Source organism: Carcharhinus amblyrhynchos, chromosome 10 (assembly GCF_965287045.1).
Source record: "Carcharhinus amblyrhynchos chromosome 10, sCarAmb.v2.hapA, whole genome shotgun sequence".
Taxonomy (NCBI): Eukaryota; Metazoa; Chordata; class Chondrichthyes; order Carcharhiniformes; family Carcharhinidae; genus Carcharhinus; species Carcharhinus amblyrhynchos.
Window position 1 is genome coordinate 92,784,558 of NC_137333.1, and position 18,193 is coordinate 92,802,750.

Sequence of the window (18,193 nt, forward strand, 5' to 3'; positions counted from 1 at the left end):
GCTGAGCAGGAGACCCTGCTTTAGATTGGGACCCGGCACATTCAGGTCCTGGACTTTTTCAGCAAACTCCGGGAGGAATTACATCAGGAGCAGCCATAAAGGCCTTGGGATGTGAATGCATTTCATGGTAATGCTTCCCTCACAGGCCTTCGTGCATCAAGGTGGCACAGTAGCACAGTGGTTAGCACTGCTGCCTCGCATTGCCAGGGACCTGTGTTCAATTCCGACCTTAGGTATCTGCCTGTGTGGAATTTCTCTCCGTATTTGCATGGTTTCCTCCAGCTGCTCCTCCCACAGTCCTAAGATGTACAGATTAGGTTGACTGGCCGTGCTAAATTGTCCCTTAGTGTCAGGGTAAATTGGTGGGGTATATACGTGGTGTTAATTGGGGTAGGGCCTGGTTGGGATTGATGTCGGCTGAATAACCTCCATCCTGCACTGTAGGGATTCTATGAAATTGAGAATTTATGTCGAACATAGAACAGTACAGGCCCTTCGGCCCTCAATGTTGTGCCGAGCTATGTCCGAATCCAAGATCAAGCTATCCCACTCCCTATCATTCTGGTGTGCTTCATGTGCCTATCCAATAACTGCTTAAAAGTTCCTAAAGTGTCCAACTCCACTCATAGTTGGAGATAAATACCTTAATGCATGATATGTTGTTCATTAGGCCCATTGCCTGATAATTGATATTGGTCTCTGCTCTTGCTGCAATGACTGACAAAATTTACTCCCATTTGCTCCCAAGAGTAGCATTTGCATGGGAACACTACCACCTGGAAGCATGCCTCCAACCCACTCACCATCTTAATTTGGAACTATATTACCATTCCTTCATTGTTAATGGGTCAAAATCCTGGAAATGGAAAAAAAAACATAGAAAAACATAAAAAACCTAGAAGCAGGAGTTGGCCATTTGGCCCTTTGAGCCTGCTCTGCCATTCACCTTGATCGTGATTGATCATTGAATTTAATATCCTGATCCCCCTTTCCTCCCATATCCCTTGATCCCTTTAGCCTCAAGAGCTATATCTAATTTATTCTGGAAATCTGACAACCTTTTGGTCTCAACTACTTTCTGTGGGAGTGAATTCCACACATTCACCACCCTTTGGGTGAAGACATTTCTCCTCTCCTCAGTTCTAAAAGTTTTACCCCTTATCCTCAAACTATGATCCCGAGTTATGGACTCCTACACCAATGCGAATATTCTTTCTGAATCTACCCTGTGTAACCCTGTTAGAATTTCATAAGTTTTTATGAGTTCCCGTCTCACTCTTCTAATCTCCAGTGAATATAATCCTAACCGACTTAGTCTCTCCTTATATGACAGGAATCAGCCTGGTAAACCTTTGCTGTGCTCACTCTATAGCAAGGATATCCTTCAATAGCAAGGACATCTTTCATAGCAAAGACATCTAACAGCATTGTGGGCGTACCTTCACCACATGGACTGCAGTGATTTAAGAAGGCAGCTCACCATCAGCTTCATACAAACAATTAGGGATGGGCATTAAAAATGTTGATTTAGCCAGCGAAGCCCATCTCCTGTGTAAGAATTTTTCTAAAAACCTTCCATCTGAAGCATGTTCCTTCTGTGACATTGGATTTGTTAGTATTATTCTATTTAATTTAACAGTCGTTGTTGGAAAACTATTGCAACTCAACAGTCCAACCCACTATCTTCACTAATATAAACGCAAAATACTGCGGATGCTGGACTCTGAAATCAAAACAGAAAAATGCTGGAAATTCTCAGCGGGACTGAGGGTGGCATGGTGGCACAGTGGTTAGCACTATAGCCTCACAGCAGCAGGGACCCGGGTTCAATTCCTGCCTCGGGTCACTGTCTGTGTGGAGTTTGCAAGTTCTCCCTGTGTCTGTGTGGGTTTCCTCCAGGTGCTCCGGTTTCCTCCCAAAGTCCAAAAATGTGTAGGTTCGATGCATTGGGCCATGCTAAATTGTCCCTTAGTGACTTCGGATGTGTAAGTTAGAGGGATTAGCAGGGTAAATATGTGGGGTTGTGGGGATAGGGCCTGGGTGGGATTGTGCAGACTTGATGGGCCAAATGGCCTCCTTCTAGGCTGTAGGGTTTCTGTGTTTCTATGTCTGACAGCATCTGTGGAGCAAGAATAAAGCCAATGTTTCAAGTCTTTGCCAGGGCCATCTAGACTCGAAACATTGTCTCTATTCTCTCTCCACAGATGCGGTCAGACCTACTGAGGCTTACCAGCTATATTCCATTTTCTTCAATATTGTCCTGAGGGACTTTTTGCATCTTGCAAATACCATCTTATAAATGAGATTTTAAACTGAGCAGTCCAGCTCAACAGTTAAGGTGGTCACTAAAGTTCTCTTAACAGTACTCAACAAAGAGTAACGCAAATTTCTAGTGCCTTCACCAACCTTTAACTCACATAGATCCTTCACGTTTAAGTTGAAAACCTCGGGGTGTACATGTCGCTTTCAAGACCAGGATTTATTGTTCCCTTTAGCTGCCCTGAGAAGGAGGCTATCTTCCTTATAGCAAATTGACACAGTGGGGTGAATTTTATCACCCCACCCGCCCCAGGAATCGGAGTGATCGAGGGGTGGACCATGGAAAGGTCTGTTGACCTTGGGCGGGATTTTTTGATTTCAAGGCGAGTGAGGCTGGAAAGTTGCTCCCAATAGATTGCCTTGCCAGGCCACTTCAGGAAGGAAATCAGCATTGTTTCGGGACTGCTGTCACACATAGGCAGGATTCCTATAGGATTCACATATAGTGAACACAAAAGAGAAAATGCTGGAAAATATCAGCAGGTCTGGCAGCATCTGTAAGGAGGGAAAAGAACTGACGTTTCAAGTCCACGTGACCCTTTGTCAAAGCTAAAAGGCATAGAAAGTGGGAGATATTTATACTGCAGTGTGAGGGAATCAAAGATGAGTCAGCCACAAAAACAAGAGGAAAGGCTAAGAGGTGCTAATGGAAGTCCATCACGAGAATAGAAGGTGTGAATGGCCATACACTTGCTTTCATTTAGTGAGCCATTTGAGGTTTTCAAAGAACAAAGAACAGTACAGAACAGGAACAGGCCCTCCGGTCCTCCAAGCATGCGCCAATCATGATGCCTACCAAAACTAAAATCATACACACTTACAGAATCCATATCATTCCATTCCCATCCTATTCATGTATTCATCCAGTTGCTTCTTAAATGCTGCGATTGTACCTGCTCCGACCACCTCGTCAGGCAGTGCATTCCAGGTATTCACCACCCTCTGCATAAAAAACTTGCCTCGTATATCTCCTCGAAACTTTTCCCCGCGCACCTTAAACCTGTGTCCCAAGTACTTGACTTTTCTACTCCAGGAAAGAGCACCTGAATATCCACTCTATCCATGCCACTCATAATCTTGTAAACTTCTATCAGGTCATCCCTCAATCTCTGTCATTCCAGTGAGAATAAACCAAGTTTTTTCAACCTCTCCTCAGGGCTAATACCCTCCAGACTAGGCAACATTCTGGAAAACCACTTCAGTACCCTCTCCAAAGCATTCATATCCTTCTGGTAGTGTGGCGACCAGAATTGTACACAATATTCCAAATGAGGCCTAATTAAGGTTCTATAAAGCTGTAACATGACCTGCCAATTTTTATACTCAATGCCCCGACCAATGAAGGCAAGTATGCAGTATGGCTTCTTGGCTACCTTCTCCACTTGCGCAATGCTGGCAATCCAACCCTTCACGGTCACTTTTACGGATACCAGGTGTTGGAAACAGAAGTCCAGTTCTCAAGTGGCATGATGAGCTTGGTACTGACCTTTCTTCAACCCAGTTCATTGAGTTACTCGTCTGGTGAGGTAGCATTGTGTAACCAGTGCATTGTCATTTCTTTACTGGTCATGTTTGGCTACATGCCAACAGTGACTGAGCTTTTTTTTTGTTGCATGTGAAAGATTCCTTTTTGGATAGATATTACTTTCCTTCTAAGATTCTCTATTTTTATTCTTCAGAATATTTTGGCATTTGACATCCCACATTGCTCATGTAGGTGGCCCTTCAACTATTCAGTGCTCAGATATTAGGATGGCATGGTGGCACAGTGATTAGCACTACTGTCTTACAACCCCAGGGACCTGAGTTCAATTCCAGCCTTGGGTGGTTGTCTGGTGGACTTGAGACCAGGAAGAGATCATCCATGGTCTGATTGAATGGCGGAGCAGGCTCGAAGGGCTGAATTGCCTAGTTCTGTTCCAAATTCCTATGTTCCAATGTTGTGGAATTTGCACATTCTCCCCGTGTCTGCGTGGGTTTCCTCCAGTCCAAAGATGTGCAGGTTAGGTGGATTGGCCATGCTAAATTGCCCCTTAGTTTTTATTCGTGTCACAAGTAGGCTTATATTAACACTGCAATGAAGTGAAAATCCCCTAGTTGCCACATTCCAGCGCACTGAGAGAGAATGTAGCATGGCCAATACACCTAACCAGCACATTTTTTGGACCTCAGGAGGAAACCGGAGCACCCGGAGAAAACCCACACAGACACGAGGAGAATGTGCAGACTCCACACAGACAGTGACCTCGACACAGACAGGAATCAAACCCGGGTCCCTAGTACTGTGAGGCAGCAGTGCTAACCATTGTGCCACCATAATGTCCCAATTAGGTGGATTAGCCATGGGAAACACATGGACTATTAGGTATTGAGCCAGCAGACCTGGGTAGGATGCTGTATCGGTGAAGATACAATAGGTCAAATGGCCTCCTTCTGCACTGTAAGGATTCTATGGTTCTATGGCAGTAAATTCTTTGTAAGTCCAAAGATCAAACAAAGGTCACCATTATTTTGGCTTTGCACTTTCATCACGTGCCCTTGTGGAATCTTCCTCCATTAAGAAGGAGCATTTTGACAAATACGTGAATAGGATGGGAAGAGAGGGATACGGTCCCCCATAAGGTAGGGGGTTTCAGTTCAGACAGGCAGCATGGTCAGTGCAGACTTGGAGGGCCAAAGGGCCTGTTCCTGTGCTGTAATTTTCTTTGTTCCTTGTTCTTTATTATAGAAAGTCAAATAATCCAATGGAACATTGGTAGAATAAGTAAATGTTAGCAGTGACACATATTTTACAGCACTTTTTCAACCTAGCTATTTCCATTAGAGTAACAAATAGTCATGACTGATTCACTAAACTGCAGCGTATATAATCATATCCTCTGGACATTTTTCATTTCCTCCACATTCAGTATCATACCTATTACAGTTTCTTCCATCTCCTTCGCTCGCCCACCTGGAAACAGCAGGGTAGTTCCAAGAGTAGACTGATGTTCCTGATTACTCAGAGTGTTGTTACATCACATTAATAGGATACCAATTGGAGAATGGATTATTAAGCTCCCCAGTACACATGGCCAGGGATCCTGCGGTTTCGAGCCCATCATGGCCCTAGGACTCTAATGCCAAACCACAGGAAACCAACAAATGAAAATACAATGATGGATTAAAAAGGAAAGCACAGGAGCACCATGGCTCTGCAAGATGAGAGAGAAAGTCTCTTCTCCCTGAAGCTATGAAGCGCCTCTGCCGATATCAGTTTCTTTAGATAATAAAAAAGTAAAGCACAGTGGAATAAGAATTCAGTTGTGCAGCATCCATTTTTCAGGCATGGAGTGGTCTACCATCTTGGCAACTGCCCTCTCCTGCTAACCGTAGCTCCCTGGCCAATTAGGGTCACCCAGACTGGCCCTGTCTGCAGGGCCACTTCACCAACAGTGTTCTCTGTGTAGCTCGCCAGCACCATTGATGTGAGGCTCACGATACAAAGTTCGTAGCACCACGGATCTCAACATTCAGGCATGGGGGTCACATGCTGCTTCCGCCCATTCGCCCAGGGACATATGTGCCCGAATTTATATACAGTGCAGAAGAAGGCCATTTGGCCCATTGAGTCTTAACCGACCATGATCCCACCCAGATCCTATTCCCGTAACCCCGCTTATTTACTCTGCTAATCCCCCTGACACTAGGATCAATTTAACATGGCCAGTCAACCTAACCAGCACATCTTTGGAGTGTGGGAGGAAACTGGAGCACCCAAAGGAAACCCATGCAGACACAGGGAGAACATAAAATCTCCACACAGACCATAACCCGAGGTCAGAATTGAACCCGGGTTCCTGGCACTGCGAGGCAGCAGTGCTGACCACTGTGCCACCGTGCCACCCAACAAATCTTCATTCCCTGACCGGAAATCGAACCTGGGCCATGGCGGTGAGAGCGCCAAATCCTAACCAGTAGACCAGTAGAGAAGATGTTTCACGATATTATTTAGTTTTGTATCATTATCAGCTGCTGTATATGTTAGAAACTATCAATAACAATGATCACATGGTTACGGTTTTGAAGTCTACAAGAATAGTTGTTGGGGCTATCGATCCTGATCTTCTGTCTCCCATTTCAATAGAAATATTTTTCCCCAGTTAGAATGACAGAATAGAGTCATAGAATCTCAGTACAGAAGAAGGCCATTCAGCCCATCGAATATGCACCGACTCTCTATCAGAGCGTCCCATCCAAGCTTAATGAAGTAACCCCACACATTTATTCCGCTAATCCTCCTAACCTATACATCTTGGGACACTAAGGGGCAATTTAACATGGCCAATCCACCTAACCAGCACATCTTTCGGACAGTGAGAGGAAGTCAGAGCACAATAGGAAACCCACACAGACACGAGAAAGACATACTCTTTATGCTTTTGATAACTGTTGAGTGGAATGATGGCACAGTGGTTAGCACTGCTGTCTCATAGCACTAGGGACCCAGGTTCAATTCCTGGCTTGGGCCATGTCTGTGTGGAGTTTGCACATTCTCCCTATGTCTGCGTTGGTTTCTTCCAAGTGCTTTGGTTTCCTCCCACAGCCCGAAAGATGAATGGGTTGGCCATGCTAAATTGACCCTAGTATCTGGGAGATTACTCAGAAGGCAATGAGTAAGATAAAGAAATGGCAATCAGCTTTTTACCTATAGGCAAGACTCCTATTTCATTCTGGAGATGGATACAAATATCCTGCGTTCAAATTTCTGTTTAAAATAGTCAAGGAAACCTCTAAACAGTGGCAGAAGAGAAAAAGACCCACTGAGTCATCCAGTCTTTCCCACACAATTTATGGTGTCTTATCTGCCCCGTTATACGCACTCCCCATCAATGTTCCCTCTTTGTCATTCCTTTGGTTATTTTGGCATCACCGACTGATATCCATATTACACCAACATTTATGTGTAAAAAGTTTAAAGTTTATTTACTAGTCTCACAAGTAGGCTTACACTAACACTGCAATGAAGTTGCTGTGAAAATTCCCTAGTCACCACACTCCGGCACCTGTTTGGGTCATAGTGAGGGAGAATCTAGCATGGCCAACGCGCCTAACCAGCGGGCCAGCTGAACCAAATGTGACCAGCTGATAGGCATGAGCATGGAAAACATAAAACTGGAAATGACCTGGAGATGGACCAAGAAGATTTCAAGTGATGGAGTTGTGGCTATTTCCTTTGGAAGATTGACCCATTGTGTGGTTGTCCTTGGGAGGAAAGTTTGTGGATAAAGGGTCATCTGGACCCTTTAACAAAGAGTCGTCTGGACTCGAAACGTCAGCTCTTTTCTCTCCTTACAGGTGCTGCCAGACCTGCTGAGATTGTCCAGCATTTTCTGTTTTGGTTTCAGGTTCCAGCATCTGCAGTAATTTGCTTTTATTAAGAATGTTGATACGTTGGCCAGAACTCTACCAGCTCACCCGTCACGGAAACGGCACGGGGAGGGACCAACAATGGAAAGCTTTGTTGCCCTCAGGCAGGAATTTCCAGTGTCACCCGAGTGAGGCCGTTAAATCCCATCCTATGTCTCGGACATAAATTATCTTTGTAGTTTGTATGATGGTTAACTTATGTTTTGTTCTTGTGGAGGGCACTGGATACTTGTTTCTGTCAATTCCCATCAATCCATTCCATATTTTGTTTACAATATTCCACATTTAGAATATTCCATATTCTATTCTTGTGTATCCTGTTTCTTGCACAGTATATTCCACATTATTGTGAGACTAGCAACCATGAAGCTTGCTGCTCATTCTACTCAGAAGCCATGCGATCTCCCCAGAGAGGCAAGAACTTGAAGACCAATGAGGGAAATAGCTGGAAACATTTCTTTCTAACTTCCTGAGACATATGAATGAATCAAATTTGTTATTACCCTTTGTCGCAATAAACTACAGCATCTTCGTAAACAAAGCAGTGAGCAAGCCCAATCCATCATGCAAACCAGCCTCCCATCCATTGACTCTGTCTACACTTCCCGCTGCCTCGGCAAAGCAGACAGCATAATTAAGGACCCCATGCATTCCGGTAATTATCTCTTCCGCCTTCTTCCATTAGGAAAAAATACAAAAGTCTGAAGTCAAGTCCCAACCAACTCAAAAACAGCATTTTCCTGCTGCCAACAGACTTTTGAATGGACCTACCCTGCATTAAGTTGATCTTTCTCTACAGGCTAGCTATGGCTGTAACACTGTATTCTGCGGTGTCTCCTTTCCTTCTCTATGAATGGTATGCTTTGGCTGTACAGCGCGCAAGAAGCAATACTTTTCACTGTATACTAACATGTGACAATAATAAATCAAATCAAATCAACTCAAATGTGGCAATAAAAGCTATTTTTCCTCTATTCTCCTTCTAGATGGATACCCGAAAGAAGAGATGGTCTATAAATGGAGAAAAAATTCAGTAAAGACAGGCAACCAGAAGTCTTGGCGCCTTTACCAATTCGATTTCCTGGGCTTAAGAAACACCACCAAAATCATTGAAACAACAGCAGGTATTGGAATAACCTTATTGAAACTTTTGAAAGTTAATATGTCTGCGCCTTTATGCTCTTCAGATTGTGATACATGAACCTCTGGTTAATAATGTTGCCTGCAGTGGAGTGTTACGGTCACCAAGTGTTATTTAAGTATGTTTCCGATCAATTGGATCAATGGAGGCATGCAGTGAAGGGATCAACATAGCTACAAAGACACAGAGCACAGAATGAAACTCGATTATTGGGTCAACTCTGTATTTGTGAGCACAGCTTGTCGTGTTGAAAGGGGAGTTAATATGACTGCTCATTCATTCAATTCATTGGATTAGTTGTTTCAATTATGATGTGGAGATGCTGGCGTTGGTCTGGGGTGGGCCCAGTAACAAGTTACACAGTACCAGGTTAAAGTCCAACAGGTTTAAGGTTTATTTGGAATCACAAACTATTGGAGCGCTGCTCCTTCATCAGGTGAGTGGGTTCTCAGCTGATGAAGGAACAGTGTTCAGAAAGTGTGTGATTCCAAGTAAAGCTGTAAGACTTTAACTTGGTGATGCAAGACTTGTTTCAATTAATCATTGGACCAGCCAAGTGGACAGAAAAGTGACAAATGGAATTTTGTCGAGTGAAGTGCATGGTGATGTATTCAAGAAGGAGAAACAAGAAAGGAAATAGGCAATGAATGGTAGGATGCTGAGAGGTGTGGAGAAACAGACGGGCCTGGAAGCGTCCGTGCACAGATCCCAAAGGTATCAAGACAGGTAGATAAGTGCTGGAATTCTCTGGCCATTCGCACAGGTGCTGGTCAGATTTTCTGGTCCCACCAGCAGTACACTCCCTACTACATTTTTCCTGGTGGCGTGGGATGTCTTCAAGGGGAGTTCCCCTTGGCAGTGATGGAACCAGAGGGTTCCGCCCACAAGTGAACTCTGCACCACCTCCCACTGCTGGAAAAAGCACTGAGGAGGAGGCCAGAGAATCTCACCCAAAGTGGTTAAGAAGCCATACAAATACTTTCCTTTATTGGTTGAGGCATTGAATACAACTGGGTGTGGATGGGAGGCTTGGTTATGTTGAAAATTCATGCCTCCTGATTATTGACCTTGCTGCTGAGGAAAGTAAGTACTTTTTATTCACTCTGTGTATACCCCTCATAACTTAATGCAACTAAATGAATCCCCCCTTAGCCTCCCATTTTCCAAAGAAAACAATCCCAGTTTATCCAATCCATCCTGATAGATTCTCTATTCCAGCCAGCATCCTCTGTAAAGCCTTTCTGTGTCCACTCGAGTGTGATCAAATCCTTCTTGTAATGTGGTGACCTGTCAGCAGCACTATCGCTTGATTCATGCTTTATACATTTCCAACATTCATTTCCAGGCCTCCCTGCTGATGGAAGGAGGGAAAATCTCTTCATCCAGAGGTTAATGAGTTTCTCACTGCCTGAAAGGGTGGATAGGGGCAGAAACCCTCATGACATTAAAATAGTACACTTGGACATGTATTGAAGTTCTGCAGCTTACATGGCTTTGGACTGAGAGCTTGAAAGTGGGATTAGATTGAGTAAGATTTTTTAGCTTGCATGGACAAAATGGGCCAAATGGCCAACTTCAATATGTCTCAACGATTGTGTGACCAATAAAACAAAAGGGGTGGGAAATGTCTAAAATGGCCACCTCAAGCAAGGCTGAGCATGGGCAGTGGGCTTTGGACACCAGTTGCGTCGGAATTGCCAGAGATCTTCAATAGCTTGGAAGATTCTGGCCAGGCAAACTGCACTTCACAAAAGCCACACAAAAGATCACGGCACATTCTTGGAGAGAAGAGACACATGGAGGCCATATCTGGAACTTGGGCCCATTCATTCGTTCATCCAGATTCATAATATTTCTCACCTGAACCACCTATAAAGACATAGAAATCGGAAGAGGAATAGGTCATTCGGCCCTTTGACCAATTCATCTTGATCATGGCTGATTATCGAACTCAATATTCTGATCCCCCCTTCCTCCCATATCCATTGATCCCTTTAGCCCCAAGAGCTGTATCTAATTTCTCCTTGAAATTATACAATGTTTTGGCCTCAACTACATTCTGTGGTAGTGAATTCCACACTTCTATCACCCTCTGGCTGAAGACATTTCTCCTCACCTCAGTCTTAAAAGGTTAATATTATTTCCAGATGATTGGTGCATAATGCTGTAAATGACAGAGGCCACAGTGACTGTTGGGACACGGGAAGTTTTAGAATACCTACAGGGAAGTTGGAGGCCATTCAGCCCATCAATTGTCCAACAGACCATCTTACCCAGACTCACCTTTGCCCTATCCTTGCAACCCCATGCATTTACCCCAGTAATCCCTCTGACCTACACATCTTTGGACTCTAAGGGACAATTTAACATGGCCAATCCACCTAACGCATACATCTTTGGACTGTGGGAGGAAACCGGAGCGTCCGGAGGAAACCCACGCAGACACGGAGAGAATGTCCGTACAGACCATCACCTAAGGCAGGAATTGAACCCGGGTCCTTGGCACTGTGAGGCAGCAGGGCTAACAATTGCGTTACCATGCTGACCAAAAGGAGGGATTGCCAGAATTGTTCCTAATTTACTCTGAATGGGGCAGCAATAAAATCCTAGCCCTTCAAAGACAACTTGGCCTGATTAAACAGGATGTCAAGCCATCCACCATGTCAGTGTCCATTTGATAAGGAAAACATGTTAAAGCCCCATTTAAAAAAGGCTTCCTGTACGTCATAAAGAACAAAGAACAATGAAAAGTACAGCACGAGAACAAGCCCTTCGGCCCTCCAAGCCAATGCCAATCATAATGCCCTCGCTAAACTAAAGAAATATCTTTTGCCCTTACTTGGCCATTTCTCTCTTTTCCCTCCTAATTCATGTATCCATCCAGGTGCCTCTTAAATGTTGCTAACCTGCCTGCTTCCACCACCTCCTCTGGCAATGCGTTCCAGGCACCCACCACTCTCTGCATGAAAAGCGTCCCCCTGCACACCTCCCTTAAACTTTCCCCCTCTGTGCCGCCTTGCAATTGAAAAATCATGGAAATGTTCCGTGCCTCACATGGACAAACCTTTCACTCTGATGAAGAAAAAGCAGATGGAAGCTGAACACTGTGGAAGTATGTCAATGCTCTGATTCTACGAGGGGGAGCAGAGATTGCGTGTGATCCATTACGGATGGGGAAGCGAATGATGTGGCAATCCAGCTTGAAATGGAATGGGACCAAGTGGTAAGAGTGGAGCCACAACAAACTTCAGTGGGTCTGCTCCTGACTGTGCCAAGAGAAATCTTCTGATTGCCAAGAATCATAGATTACAACACCACAGAAGGAGGCCATTCAGTCTACCATGCCCATGTTGGCTGTATGAATTAGTCCCACTTCCATGTTTTTACCCCATAGCCCTGCAAATCTTTCCACACTTCAGGCATTGATCTAACTTCCTTTTGAAGGAACTTTAGCCAATCCTGCAGCCTTTAGCCAATGCCTAATCTGCCTGTGTAAAGACAAATGTTTCCTCATTGAACAATAGAAGAACCCCTACAATACAGAAAGAGGCCACTCGGCCCATTGAGTCTGCACTGATTCTCTGAAAGAGCACTCTAACAAGGCTCAAGCTTCCCCATAACCAAACACATTTTACTATGGCTAATCCACTTAATCTACACATTTTGGGACACGAAGGGGCAATTTACCATGGCCAATCCGCCTAACCTACACACGTTTGGACTGTGGGAGGAAACCAGAGCATCTGGAAGAAATGCACGCAGGCATGGGAAGAACATGCAAACTCCACACAAACTGTCACCCAAGGCCAGAGTGGAACTCAGGTCTCTGATGCTGTGAGGCTGCAGTGCGAACTAACCATTGTATCACCATGCTCTGCTCTAAGAAGGAAGAAAAAGCCAAAAGATCCCAGGCGATTCTCATCTAACAGTGGGTGGCACTTTTTGTTCTTGTCTGGGTTTCCAGTGGGTTCTTGCAGTGTTAGTATTTTCACTAAATTTCCCCGGGTAGGATGGGTGAATTAATGTTCACATTGTTGTTTACTTTCTTTAGAGGGACATTGAAAGAGCGCAAGAGTCTTGCTGCTGATCTAGAGATAATAGCAGCAGCATTGTGTGACAGAGTCTTTCAGAGTGTGTGGGGTTGGTAGGAAGCCATGAACCATCTGAGGAAAGATTTGGACTTTCTCAACTTAAAATACTTCAAGACCATGGTAACATCACTCATACTTAAGAGAGAGTGTCTTCTCTCGATGTGAATGGTCGAACAGTCCCATAACTCTACGCACAACTGTGAAGGTTGAATCTTGCCCAATGTAGACAAGGACCCATTGGAAAGAGCCACTTAATAAGCAGTATCACGTCTTCACTGTATTTCTGGTTGAGGGTAAGCTGGCCAAAAGAGTGATTAGATCACAAAGAATGTCCTTTCATCGACTAGGACATCCTCCATTTTGAGCAAGGGGATTACTTTTATTTCATCACATTTTTTTTTATTAAATGGAAGTTGCTCCTTCGATAAAAGAGCTGACCATACTTCTTGACTTTTAAACTTTATTTATTAGTCACAAGTAAGGCTTACATTAACGCTGCAATGAAGTTACTGTGAAATTCCCCTAGGCACCACACTCCGGCATCTGTTCAGGTCAATGCACCTAACCAGCACGTCTTTCACACTGTGGAAGCAAACCGGAGCACCCGGAGGAAACCCACACAGACATGGGGAGGACGTGCAAACTCCACACAGACAGTGACTCAAGCCGGGAATCAAACCCCAGTCCCTGGTGCTGTGATGCAGCAGAGTTAACCACTGTGCCACCATGCCACCCATCGTATTGCAAACTAGCATCAGAGTCTGGAATCAACAATCCTGATTTAAATCACTCCATCTTTGGTGACTATGGCCAGAATTTTATCACCTTGCATGCCTGCTAGATTCGCAGAACGGAATTCTCCATTGGCTCTGGGTAGGATTTTACTAGACTTGCCCGAGTGAGGTCATAAAATGTTATCCATATCGTCAGATTTTAAGATCTGGAATTATCTTCCTTGGTCCCTGCCCCTCTCAACTTCTCTCTCCTCATTTAAGACGCTCCTTAAAATATTGTTGTTTGACCAAGCTTGTCGTAGCATCTTGAAACGTGACTATCGATCACAGTTATAATCATTGCTTGAAGGATTTTGGAATGCTTGTCAGAAGTGCTATGTGAAGCTACATTGGATTGTTTATGCAGCATAATGTGAGGTGACCTGATCATTATTCCCCTTCATCACTTGTATGATTCCATACATTAAGTACTGCATAAATGTCTTTGACTGCCACCACCTGAATGCAGAATGGATGTCTGTGATTGGGAGAGTAACAGTGTGATATATACAGTGGCTCCGACTTTGATTAAACTTACATAAGCCTCTTTCGAATTGCTCATGCAGTGACCTGACTGTTTCCTTAAAGGAGATTCAGGTGCAACCAATCTGTCATTTTTGTTTTGCAGACATTGGTACCAGGCACCCTGCATCTTTATAACAAAACCTCTGCAAGGGTAGTGATCTGTCACAGGAGCCTTTAGTAAAATATACTTTTTATGAGCCTGGCAGCACAGTGGCACAATGGTTAGCACTGCTGCCTCATAGTGCTAGGGACTCGGGTTCGATTCGCGGCTTGGGTCATTGCCTGTGTGGAGTCTACACATTCTCCCTGTATCTGCGTGGGTTTCCACCAGGTGCTCCGGTTTCCTCCCACAGTCCAAAGACATGCTGGTTAGCATTGACCATGCTAAATTCTCCCTCAGTGTACCCGGACAGGCACCAGTATGAGGCGACCTAGAGGATTTTCACAGTAACTTCATTGCACTGTTAATGTAAGCCTAGTTGTGACTACTGAACTTTATATCTGGCTTGTAACCCGGAAGGCATGTCACAAGCAGAGCTCCCTGGCCATGTTGTGACATACCTGGGAGATTGCTGACATTTCTTCCTCTGCTGCTGCTATGACCTCTGAAAGCAGATCAGCCCAAAATGAGTTAACTGGGTTGTGTTTTGTAAGTAACATTCAATGGGAATATTTTGGAATGTGCCTTGTGAGACACAAAGTTCTTTTCTTGAGACAGTGGTGCAGAATAACGTACTATAACCTCACACTAGAGGACAACTTGGAACAGTTAACAATGAGGAAACAAGATGGGATCATTTAACTTGTGCAAATTGTGCATTTTATTGGCACGTGCCATATTTCTAAGTGTCCAATTTCTGGGTGAGAATCTAAACCAACTGGAGGTCAAACAATCATAGAATCTTACAATGCAGATGGAGGCCATTTGGCCCATCGAGTCTGCACCGACCGCAATCCTACCCAGGCCCTATCCCCATACATTGACCCTAGCTCGTCCCCCGACACTAAGAGACAATTTAGTATGGCCAATCCACCTAACCCGCACATCTTTGGACTGTGGGAGGAAACTGGAGCAGCCGAGGGAAACCCACGCAGACACGGGGAGAACATGCAAACTCCACACAGACAGTGATCCAAGCCGGGAATCGAACCCAGGCCCCTGGCGCTGTAAGGCAGCAGTGCTGATCGCTATGCCACCTTGCTGCCCAACTATCAAGGAACTATTTTGATGAGTGGTAGGGAAGTGCCCTCAAGGGGAGATAGTGGTGTGGCAATGTTGTTACTACACTAGTAATCCAGAGTATAGCTCTGGGTACCCATGTTCGAATCCTGCCACGGCAGATGGTGAAATTTGAATTCAATTAAAAAGTCTAACAATGACCCTGAAACAATTTTGCTAAAACACATCTGGTTCTTTATGGGAAGGAAATCTACCTTCTTTACCTGGTTTGGCTTCAGGTCTGGTTAACTCTTAACAACTCTCTGCAATGGCCTAACAAGCCCCTCAGTTCCAGGGCAGTCAGGGATGGGCAAGAAATGTTGACACAGCCAGCGATGCCCAAATCCTATAACTGAATAGAGTAACAAAAATCAATATCAGAAAATCAGATTATCTGGTCATTATTGCATTGCTGTTTGTGGGAGCTTGCTGTGTACAAATTGGTTATCATGTTTCCTACGTTACAGCAACAGCAACACTTCCAGACGTACTTTCCTGACTGACTGAGACACATTAATGCCACCCATTATATTCGATGTGCCCCTCCTACCAAAAACATATCAGGCAATGTGGGGCAGGGAGGGTGGGTGCGTGTAACACAAGTCTGAAAAGAGATAGAAGTAAGTGGACAAAAATTTAGCAGATGGAGTGTAATGTGGGAAAATGGGAACTTAGCCACTTTAACAGGAAGAAGAGAGAAGTGGTATACCATTTAAATGGTATTGCAGAACTTTGTGGTACCGAGGAATCTAGGTGCCCACGAATCACAAAATATTAGTACGCAGGCACAGCAAGTGATTAAGGAAAGCAAAGAAAATGGTGCAGTTTATTGCAAAGGGAATGGAATATTAAAGTAGTGAAGTTTTGCTAGGGCTTTATGGAGACCATATCTGGAGTACTGCATATAGTTTTGGTTTCCTTAATAGAAGACACGATTACATTGGAAGCAGTTAAAGGTCCACTCAACTGATTCCTCGGATCAAGTGGTTATCTTATCGATTAAAGTTTCGAAGAATGGGAGTTTTAAAGTTTATTTATTAGTATCACAAGTAGGCTTACATTAACACTGTAATGAAGTTACTGTGAAAATCCCCTAGTTGCCACAGTCCGGCGCCTGTTCGGGTACACTGAGGGAGTATTTGGCATGGCCAGTGTACCCTAACCAGCACATCTTTCAGATTGTGGGAGGAAAACGGAGCAGCCGGAGGAAACCCATGCAGGAACAGGGAGAATGTGCTGACCCCGCGCAGACAGTGACCCAAGCTGGAAATCGAACCTGGGTCCCTGGCATCGTGATCCACTGTAAATGCACAGGGTTATGAGGAAAGAGCAGAGGGGAGAGCCTGGGTAAGATGTTCTTTTGGAGAGTCAGTGCAGACTTGTTGGGCCAAATGGCCCCCTTCCACATTGTAGGGATTCTCTGGGTGGTTATTACTGAGAGGATGCTCTTCCCTTGTGGGAGAGACGGAGTGAATTAGTGAACACTGTTTGGGGCAGGTAGAGGCATTATTGCTATAGACTATTAACCCAGAAATTCAGCTGAAGTTCTGGGAACTGGGTTTGAATCCCATTACAACAGTTGGTGGAATTTGAATTCAATAAAAAATATCTGAAATTAAGAATCCAATGATGACCATGAAATCATTGTTGATTGTCGGAAATCTGCTGTCCTTGTCTGGTCTGGCCTATATGTGACTCCAGAGTCACAACAATGTGATTGACTCTCAACTGCCCACTGTGGCTGGAAGCCTCAACAAGCCTCATAGTTTCAAGGGCAACGAGGGATGGGCAATAAATGCTGGCCAGCTGGCTACGCCCGGGTCCTGCAAATGAAAGAAAAAATGTTGGATATTGAGAGTGGCAGGACCTGAAGATTCCGCTGCCAGCCAATAGCAGGCCACACTACAAAACATACCATGGTGGGGGATGGGAGGGACACGGAAAGTCCCCTCCTTAGGTCATCCATTCAAGATTGTGATTAAGAGAAATGTTTTCACTTTGAGAGCTATTATTCTTTGGAATTCTTTTCCCCAGAGAGTAGTGGAGGTTGGGCCATTGAATATTTTTAAGACTGAGTTAGATAGATTCTTGATGGAGAGAGTGGCCAAAGGTTATTGGGAGTATGTAAGGAAAGTGGAACTGAGGCCATAATCACATCAGCCATGATCTTATCAAATGGCGGAGCTTGCTCAAGGGGCCGAATGGCCCACTCCTGCTGCTAATTCATGTGTGAGTTGTTGTTGCTCTTTGTGTTGCTGCCATCATCAAAGGATGGTCCTTCCAGCCCAAGAGGTTTTTTGGATGTATTTCCAACTACCTGGCATCGAATTTTAATCAGGAATGAGGCAGTGTTTGGGATATTGCTCCTTCCAGCCACAGTTCACCAGCTTGTGTGTAGTTCAGAAGCCTGATGAGTGCCTCTGTTTGTAAATATTGATCTCCTCCAATGAAGTGGTGCAGGTTGGGCCAATTCTGCAGCTTGTTGGCAGACCTAAAGTCCTGCACTTGTGCAAGGAGCTTCAAGAAAGGACTGGACCTAGCACTGAGACAATGGACAGTCCACTCTATTCCTCCTCATTAGCTGTACACATATTCTCACATCTTTGATCGATTCTGTGTTTAAGCGTCGCCTAGCTTAGCTCAGGCCATGCTCCCAGTCCAGCATGATGTGGAGATACTGATGTTGGACTGGGGTAAGCACAGTAAGAAGTCTCAC

At 44.6% G+C, this 18,193-nt stretch overlaps 1 protein-coding gene across 2 annotated transcripts in view; it reads left to right on the forward strand.

Annotated features, from left to right (window-relative positions):
• The window catches only part of gabrg3 (gamma-aminobutyric acid type A receptor subunit gamma3), a 604,889-nt gene that overhangs the window by 362,726 nt on the left and 223,970 nt on the right, over window positions 1–18,193 (forward strand). For both annotated transcript variants that reach the window (XM_080197967.1, XM_080197966.1), the window contains exon 6: window positions 8,715–8,852. In XM_080197967.1, the coding sequence (XP_080054093.1) occupies window positions 8,715–8,852 (138 nt within the window). The remainder of the gene's footprint in view (window positions 1–8,714; window positions 8,853–18,193) is intronic.